At 30.8% G+C, this 10472-nt stretch overlaps 1 protein-coding gene and 1 non-coding gene across 2 annotated transcripts in view; one reads left to right on the plus strand and one right to left on the minus strand.

Annotated features, from left to right (window-relative positions):
• Smp_057530 (subfamily S9B unassigned peptidase (S09 family)) overlaps window positions 1-6511 on the minus strand; it is a gene marked incomplete at its 5' end in the record, with an annotated part of 41809 nt that extends 35298 nt beyond the window's left edge. Inside the window, 2 exons of the mRNA XM_018798667.1 lie at window positions 1179-1293; window positions 6272-6511. Of these exons, the coding sequence (XP_018653586.1) occupies window positions 1179-1293; window positions 6272-6511 (355 nt within the window). The remainder of the gene's footprint in view (window positions 1-1178; window positions 1294-6271) is intronic.
• A 1236-nt stretch (window positions 6512-7747) lies between these two features.
• On the plus strand, window positions 7748-7814 carry Smp_tRNA_02412_Pseudo_TTG.1.1. Its single transcript has one exon. It is a non-coding gene (tRNA).
• Window positions 7815-10472: the final 2658 nt, after the last annotated feature.

Below are 10472 nucleotides of genomic sequence, written 5' to 3' on the forward strand. Positions count from 1 at the left end.
TTTTAGTAATTTTATAGTTGAAATCATGGGTCAATTGATTCTAGACCACCATGGAAAACCTGGAAGCACTGGAAGGCCGTTTCGTCCTATTGTGGGACTCCTCAGCAATGCGCATCCACGATCCCGCACTCGCGAGCGAGATTTAAACCCAGGACCTATCAGTCTCGCGCGCGAGCACTTAACCAATAGACCGCTGAGCCGGCATCCATCATCCATCTTTGCTTTCAATAAGTCATGTTACTCTGAAGGTCGAATTTTAAGTCAAAAGTTTTAAAGAACACTGAAAGCACGATAGACAATTGAGCCTTATAAAGGGAATTCGAATCACCTTATGAACACTGCTAAGATCAACCCGTCATACCAACCATCGTATTTAAAACGTGTCCATAAACCTCTTTCAGTAATTAATCGTGCGCTCTCTAGTGTCCGACATAGAGAGGTAATTCCAGAGTCTAGATGAGAAGCCGCGACCATTGGATTTCAAACATGTTAGGTGTAAGGCAGTGTATTATAGGATGGTTGATTGAAGTTGAAAATGTAAACCACTGGATGTCTTCTCGTTAGTCTACAGTGCAAGAGCTCACCGCGAGAGTCAAAGATTGTGTTTGATGACCGGTGGAGTCTTGTATGCTCACTAATTAAAAGTCTTATAATAGAAATAAACAGCAATCTAGTGCATCCTAATTTTCAATGATTGCTTGACTAAGATTTGTCCTTATTTTTAACTTCGAAATTCAAAAATATCAATGAAAACCAATTAAAGTAATAATAAATGCATTAGTTTGTTTTATATTTTTAAGGAGAAATAATGTGACATCGGTCCTGAAGAAATTCACTTGTTATACACTGACATATAAAATAATACAATACAAATACCGAACAAAATCTATATCTTTAGATGTAATCCTATGTTTATGAATCTAACCGAAACACAAACATAATTTGATTTTAATCAGCGAAATTTCACCAACGAATGCTCAGTCTCATAAGAGACTGATAGTATATTGTTCATAAGCTGGAATATTTTAATATTGTTTTCATTTTGTCAAAACTAGGAATAGTTTGTACTGTACTACGAAATACACGCATCAAAGGATCTGGTTTATAACATATACAAATATACATAAATTAACGGTCAAAATCACTTTATCTTTCAAATACTTGAAATCTCAACTTACTTGGTGTTGTCAACACACTTGCAGTTAGAATCAAGGAAGAAATAAACATAATCACAAGCAATGCAAGTAGAATTCCTTTCCAATTTCGTTTCTGTGGAGTATTCGTCATTATTTCCTGCACAACCAATAGAATAACAATAAATGAAAAGCAATAATACGAAACACAATCAATTTTTATAATACTGAATTCATTAAAACTGAAGTTGTAACTGATATTCAATTAAAATCAGCGTTATCTTAAAAAATATACGGCTATCTATAATCCATCATGGTTAGAAGAAAGAATTTCAACACTTAAAAATAACAGAAGGTTAGGTCTTTTCAAGTTTCAAGAATCTCAAAATTTTCATATTCTGTGAGAAAAAATCAATATGGACAGAAAAACAAAGATATTTCAACCCTATTTTGAAAGCATTTCCACGTTAGGGGGTTGAACGTAGTGGACAGTAAAGTCTTTACCTAGGTCTTGTGTTAGTTAGCAATCATCAGGAAGGCGTACATGCAATATTGAGGTAATTACAATTTTGTAAGGGATTTGAACCCACGTTATACAGACTCCCAGTGAAACATGCAATTATGCTACGTGCTACTGATGTTGACAGATATAGGTAGTATGTATCATTATCAAAAGTGAAACGCCTGGCGGCAGAAGGTTAAGAAGATCAAACAAAAGAGAACGAGGACATAGAATGAATGGTGTGGAAACGAATCAACAGTAAAGTCTGAGACGATTGATCGACATTTTGCAAGTGAAGTATTTACTGTATGGCACTCAGATTTTACCAGGATATTCTGTATTTTTATATTCAAGTATATTCGATTGTTCCCACGTGTATGTTCTCTTTCATTACACTGTCAATAAGGTGTTCAGCCACCAACTGATCACCTATAGTACCGAGAGGTTTACAATTAACTGTTCACTTAGTAGTGATTGATGTTAAGTCTTTCTAGTTCTTCAAGCGCTGATAAGATTCTGTTGGCCAGGTTTCAATGTCTGCACTAGTATAAGTGACTCGAATATTCGTACACTCTGTTGGGATGAGGTAGTCAGTAAGAGGCTCCATCTTTGTCCTACACAAAATCCTGTTTTCTGTCACCCTATATTTTGAACTTTAGATACTTATGGTCATTTCCTGTTGGCTTTTTTGAGGTTTATCCTTCAATTTGGCTCCAGAATATGATGATCTGTTAACCACTTATTTCTTAGCAGGCTAATCTTCTTAGTATCTCTATGAATCTATTTGAGGATGTTCGGAAGCTGGGACACAAGTCGTTGAATGAGGCGTCTATTGTTTGTAAGTAATTAAGTCCCCAAGTGCGTGTTGAGCATCCACCTCGGAAAGTCAGTCACATGGTGTTCATCATGGTAACCCACGAAATCGGTTGTGCATTAAAATACTAGTTTGTTCATCTTTGGAATAGCGTATATTATTTTTTCTACGTATCAACAAAATGCGAGCACCATTGTGATTTCTCTGCAATTCAGAATGCAGAAATGTTTTTTTCTCAATATGATGTCGGGATAATAGGTAAGATATCCGAGAATTTTATATTAATAGGTTTTTAATCAATTACAATAAATTGCCTTTTTTGAGAACTATAGTATTCCTAGGGACCCTGATAACTAGTTTAACAGCTTGATGGACAATAAACATATTCATCTAAAAAGATTTCAAGAGCATACTTGTGGGGAAAACTAAGACTTAAGACAGTTTTTCTAGCAATCAATCGTTAGCTGTAGATCAATGTGAAGAATAATAGATTTTCTTCTGTTAATCTTATGCAAATCGACTTTATCATCCGGAACACCAAAATATATGGGAATTACTCTGTATGTTCATAAAAAACATAAACCATGTATAATAGTTTACAAAATTACAATTTGTTGCGTTTAGAGTGTATTTTATGGAGCTCAACTACATAGATTTAACAATTATAAAGTAACAATATACAAAACCTGTAATTTAAATGCATTACAACAGTAAACCTTGATTCCAGATAAGTAAAAACGAAATAGTTATTCCTTAGTACAATATGTTTTAACCAGTTTTACCGTCGTTCATCTTACAGTCAATCCCATATATTTTGTCTCCAAAAATTAAAAAAATGTATAGCCAGTTGTATTTGTCATCTTATTCAAAGCAAGTTATTTGACAGTCAAGATTTTAAATGCTTATTTTCTGCCGGTTAAACAGTAAAATTATTTTCAGATAGAACAGTCTATTTGTACGCGAAGCAGAAACGCAGGAAAGTATGAAATGGCATGGACGAACTGAAGACATTTTTCTGTTAAATAATGGTCCACATACTATGCAAAGGAGAAGATAACTCAGTATCATCAAAGATGCTATACATATTTTAGTATTAAATTTTTATAAACTTGAAAAAATTTGTAACAAATGACCGGTATGAAAAGGAAACCTTTGTCCCTGTTTGTTTATTAGTAAATTGATAAGCAACTAAACTTATAATAAAGCTTTTCATTCATGTTTACATCCATCAGCACCTGTTACATATTTCGTATAGCACGCAATCGGTTAAAACTGTGATGGAATAATACCTCCGTTTTGGTTAAAAAACCAAAATTATCGCTAAAAGCATACAAATTTACATATTCTGATCATTGTTTACTGTACGTTGTCATAGTATCTTAGTGTAAAATAGTAATTAAATCATGGTGATTTAATTACATCATATGGGGACGAATTTTCTAAATATGTACTGATGATTTTTTCTAACAATTCCGGTTACTTGTTTTGTCAATAATTGTTCCGTACTTTAGCTTCAACTTAATAAACCGCATACACATACATATTACTTATTATATATTGTTGTGGTTAGAAGAAAATATGAGCTAAAATAAAATGAAATTGACACAGTAAACCAATTATAAGGTCGATACTACATTGAAAAGGCGTGCCTTAAGCTTTATTATGTTTTCCAATCTAATAAAATCCCTTATTTGTGAAATAGTTGTTGATACCACGTAGCAAATCCAAGTTTTACAGCTGCAAGCCAGTTGCAGGCAAAAATGATCCGGCGCTGATAACATACGATTTTAAAACGCAATACTTCTGTATTAACTTGCTGATTACACATTTGATAATGTTCAGGACTTTTTTTGTGTTTACACTAAATTTAAGCTCTTTACAACAATTATCGAGTTTTGTGAGCTTTCTAGACTTGAGCTGTGACCAATAAAGTCAATCAAGTTGGTTAATGAGACAGTTGTTTAACAATGTCAAACCAGAAAAGATCACACTATTTTACAAGTGAGAACTTATAAATACATAAATTTCATTTTATAACTATGAATTTTCTGAATATGACTGGATAGATATTATACATACTACATACTGCATCAAACCAAGAAAACGGAGTCATTTTCGGATACTGTACACATTGTATTGGTTGTGTCATTTCAGTTGCTACAAATTATATGTTCCATATATTCATACAAATTCATCTAAAGTACAGATGTGACAAGTTCCAAGATAAGATTATTTAGTGAAAATACCCGATTATAATTTCAATTTTGATAAGGAAGGCTTGAGATAGATAAATTTCTGGCAAACTCGTGCACTTTAAATGATATGGAGCATTTCAGTAATATCTAAAGATACTATAATAATGAGAATAAATATGATAAGATGGTTGGAAATAAATTGTGAAAATAAACCTTATGTTTATGTAAAACTCAGCTTCTCATAATACTTTCAAAATATGTATGAGGTCCTAAATAATTGGAATTATCAACCTAAAATGTCAGCGGATTTCATTTTTCAGTTGCAAATATTGGACGATTTTATTTTAGTATTTAGTTCCAGTTACAAATATATTTGACTTATATAAACTAAAAATAACTTAATATGATAATTAAAAAACATGGTTAGTTAATGAGTTTCGAAATCAAATACCAAAATAAATGCAAGATAAGATGAAGTAAATAATATTGATTACTTTCTTAGCAAAGTCAGCTGAACTTTTCGTTATCTGAATCTACATATTCAAATAAAGCAGTTGATAATCACCAGTTTGTCAGACAAATGAGATATTTACTATTCTACGTTTTGAATAACTGTCGTAATCTTAAATGCTTACTACTAATTTTATTTCATTTATGATCTAAAAAATAATTATTTTTATTCGTTTAACCGGATAAATCGATGACAAATACTACTTTGTGTAACAGAGAAGACATTTTTTAATTGATGACATGAAGTTATCTTATTATGAACAATAATAATTTAACAGCCCGTGAAACATATATTTATAGTAAAAATAGCACCACAATTTCCAGGATATTAATACAACATGTTCTTGGAGAGTGGATACTCCAAATAGTAAAACATGAAATTTAAACACGCTTAAGTGTAATGAAGTATTTTTAATCTGAAATGTGGAAATGATCGTTTAAATTGCTTCAAATCATACAGAAATTCTCTTATGTTAAGTTCAACAGTTGATTCAAACCTTAGCGCGAGAAAAATAAACTTGTTAGTTATGTAATTATACTCAACAATTATTGAACAATATGTTAAAATCCATATGATAACGATCAATGAGTTGTGCCTGATGTACATCTTCAAGGAGTCAGGTATTATTTATATATACAAGAATTTAAAGTTGCACATTAAAGAATAATTTTTATATTTACTATTATGATTTTTTTTCTGTTTAATATTTATAACTTTAAGTATCTACAACAAGAATAAGTTGTGATTTTCTTTTTTTTTTTGAAATCAAATTAAATGATTCTTTTAAAAGTCATTCGATAATCTGAAGGTTTTCAGCTCATCTTAAAATAACAATTTACAATATCAACATGGAAATGTCTGAATTCTGATGTAGTAAAAATAACAAATAGCTCTTTTTTGTTAAAACGTTAGTTAGAATAAGTTTGCTCATGAACTTTAGACTGAAAATGAGGAATGCAACACAGTTAATCATATAGATATTTTTAATTAAAGTAGCTTTGTGTACATAGATTCTATTAGTTGAGAACTTGTTCGTTTAGTCTTCAAGTAGCAGAAAAATATCTTCTATAAATACCGATGTTTCAAAAAGAACTAATACTTTTAATTAGAGCTTACCGTATCATCTGAATCCATTTGTTTGACTAGACCGACAGACATACTATACTTATCTCCTTCTTCAATTGACTTTATTACATCATTGAGTTTCTTTTCATCTGCGTTATCGTTATTAGAATTAGACAAATTATTGTTGTTACTATTATTGATACTACATCTTTTGCCAGTCAGAGGTTTCGACTCAGCTGTATAATCCTCATCATCTGACTTTCTATATGTATCCGAAAATGATGGATGCATGCTCATAAATTATATATATATATATATATATATATATATATATTTATATATATAAAGATTTATAGGCAGTTTCCACTCTTTTGGACGATTTTCATATCCAATTAAATAGTTTGATAAAAGTGCATTTACAAAATATAATTCAACATGTTTAAGCAATACGACAAAATTTCTTGTTATATTATGTTTTGAATCGTTAATTATTCTGAAATTTATAAATTTGCCTTTAGCTACTTAAGATTTTGTTAACCAACTAGATTTTTCCAGTGTTCCTTTTTATTTTTCTCATATAATTCCACTGAATTTAGTTTATTCATTTAAATATTATCTGGGTACACAAGTCCATATTATTATTATGGTCTTTCTTAAAACCATTTATTTTTCAATAATACATAAAGTCATATATTCTACAAAATTAATATATAAGGACGATATGCGCATAAGTAAACGAACAATAATAATATTTGGAAAGGAAAGTCTATTGATTAAATTGATGAATATAACAATTCCAAATCAATAAGTCGTATAAAAACAATCTGATTGGTTAATAAGTTTTCGGACTATTTGTCTGGTCAGAATTAGGACCTATCTTATGGAAGGATATTTATTTCGAAAAAAAAGAAATGAAAAAAAATAAAACAAAAATTTTTTTCTCTCAACTAGATTCATCAGTTAATTTTCAAACGGTTAACAAGTTTAATAGGTTATAACTTATTCCTATTTTACTTATATATGTATTGAACACTTTAAAACTATTTTAAAATATATTCACTTAGTATTGTTTGTTTGAATTATCCCATTTATGTTTAGAACTGCAACTGGTCAGTATGTTATTGCTATATGTGCAGGTACGTCCAGCTGACGAGTCCCAAATAGGAAGAAACACGCTTGCTGGATTCCACTGTTAGCCACTATCCATCTTTGCTTATTTTAAAATATAGAGACTTTTTTTGAGATAAATATCAAAAAATGCTTCAACTTAAATTTCGTGCTTGACAATAATTGTCAAAAAAGTTTATCTACAAAAGTGATACATCATTATAATGGTTCATCGTTTATATCATAAATTATTTGAGATAATAATGATATTATAAGCAAAAAAGGGTAGTGGCTAGCAGTGGAATCCAGGGCGCGGTTTTAGTCCTATTTGCAGTCCTAAACATCAATGGGAAGATCCAAACAAACAATACAAGTGAATTTAAACTTCGCTCTGTTGCATGAGCAAGTGGCTATCAGGACTCAAAAGCGAAGTGGATAACGTGATGGCGTTTGAGGCAAAAGGTACTGGGTTCGAGTCCCAGAGTGAACATCAAATCTGAGATGTAGGTACATCCAGCTGACGAGTCACAAATAGGATGAAACGCACGTCGTCGATTCCACTGCTAGTCGCTATCCATCTTTGCTTATAATGCTTGTGACTTCAGGAAATATAGAGGCGATACGCACAGTATGTACATATGCCAATTAGAGACTAATCAATCGCAGTCCTAAACATCAATGGGAAGATTCAAACAAACAATACCAAGTGGATTTAATAAGGATATTGTTGTTGAAGTTCTAAAATATTATCCTTATTGCCTAATTTCATAAGATCAAAAATGATTTGATTATTTATCTACAGTCATTATATTCTTACACATAAAATTCTGTTTTAGATTATTTATTGTGATGTTAGGACAATTATTTTATTAAATGAATTTTCAGCATTTACAGTTAGATATATTTCAATACATCTTGCCCGATTGCAGAGGTTTGCATATTTCACTGGAATAAATCATTTAAAACAGCATCCTAAGTGGTGAATTATTGATTAGTTAAATGAGGTTATTACACAGAAATAGTTCTAGCTAATAAATTCTGTTAAAATTTTATTAAATAATGTAATACTCATTCTAATGCGTCGTCCAATATTCTTTAAAAATTCAGGATATTAAATATTTTAAAAGGCTGAGCTTCACTGGTATGTTAATGCCATTTCGATACAGATATTACTTCTCTAAGATAATCTCCGGTTATTTAGTGTTATGAATTAACAACGGTTATTTCTTGCGTCGATAACTACGAGCCTAAATGTTCCATTTGTGGTATTTACCGATTACATTATTGCCATACTTAATTTGCTAAATGCCTGTATCTGATAGTCATGTCGGCTAGTGTCAATATAAAAGTGTTAAGCTTTGGTTTTCTTTTTGTCAAATGCTGACTTTCACACCACACTGCCACTTTCTTTTTGTGTTTCCTCGTTACAGTTTAGCGTTGAAGAGTTATTCGTTACAGTTTTTGTTTTGTTGAAATTGTAATAGGTTCTATTTATATACATATATTGAAGGATGAATCAACTTCATAATAATGCTAAAATCGAAGTTAACCAATAATTTTTATCTAAACATGGAAACATGAAATGTTTTCGATGGAATCCTTTTTCAACGAATTTGTTTTCATGCGGTACAATTTCATTCATATATTGAGATAGTGGAGAAGATTTGTAGCTCAGGTGGGTGATTTTGATGTGGGTTTGTTCTCTGAGCATTCATATATAAAATTTTATATGTGAACCCTGTGAACCAATATAAGATATGAATCAACGTGATGACGCAGCAAAATGATTTCAGCACTCAAACTGATCTACGACCGGATTCCCATCAAATCCATGAAAGTCTTTCAGACATGAAGAACTAGAAACGGATAAAGTAGTAGTATAATTTGTGAATTCAAAAAATATAATTTGCATAGTGTGTTATTTGAGTGGAATACAAGATACATATAACTTTATACTAGACCCGCTTCCATTAACTGGTCTACTTAGCCTGAGGACAAAGTTGGTGCAAATGGCAATATAACGTGGTATCAAGGTGTTATTTAGAAGTTTTCCAAATCAGTATTATTATAAATGAATTATTCAGCATGGTAATATATTTTATGTCTTCGTGTCATTACTAGAAATTAACTAAGAATTCATTTGTGAAAAAGACCAGCATCTAAATCATTTACTTATGGGTATCAATTACAAGGTTGAACTTTATAGTTTCATACAAATTGAGCACTGGATAGAAAGTTGATGATAAATCTATTTTTTGATATATAACTCAATGAGTAGAAAAATTGCATTTCTGACGTTTTGTGACCAAATATAAGCTACTTCTTTAGAGTAAATAAATATCTCTGTTATTTATTTACTCTAAAGAAGTGGTTTATATTAAGTAGCGAAACGTCAGAAATACAGTTTTCCCACGCATTGGGATATAACGAAAAAATGTATATTTATCATTTACCTATACTAACGATGAAATCTAAGACAATCACCTACTTTATCAACATATTTATAAATAAACACTTAATGAAATAACAGAGGATATTGAAAGATGTTGAAAACGCTTTCATTCTTTTGTAGGTATTGTCAGTAGTATATTGACAGGAATGATAAATAGAGTTCAGAGCTTAACCTGTGAATTCATCTACCAATCATCTTACTGTTGAACCATATTGTAGATGTTCACGAGTTATTTTTTTCAAACAATTCTCAATTCATGGATTATTAGTACAATTAATCAGTTTCATTTGTTGATAACTTACGCTTACCTTACTTTAGAGAAGCCTAGTAATATACATCATAATTTCGCGCTAACTGTATTTATTTCTTAAGCAAGCCGAAAACCCTCAATACCTTATCCTTCAATTGTGTCTTCTTCTCTGTGTTATTAGAAAGAAGCTTGTGGTATATTTCTCTTGTGTTGTATAACAATGACATGCAATCTTATTAGTCAGTTTCGAAGGGTGAGTTATTTTATAAAATTTGTAAAAAGATTTTTATTTCGGTTATGAATGGATGATCCAAGCATGTAAATCTTTAGTTCCACGAACGTTAACATTTTCTTGGCCATCACAATTTCTGAGTTTTATATAGTCACTTATAGTTATTCATAAAAACAAAGTAATCCCAATCTTTCTTCTGACATTCATTGGT

This window comes from Schistosoma mansoni, chromosome 7 (genome assembly GCF_000237925.1).
Source record: "Schistosoma mansoni strain Puerto Rico chromosome 7, complete genome".
Classification (NCBI taxonomy): Eukaryota; Metazoa; Platyhelminthes; class Trematoda; order Strigeidida; family Schistosomatidae; genus Schistosoma; species Schistosoma mansoni.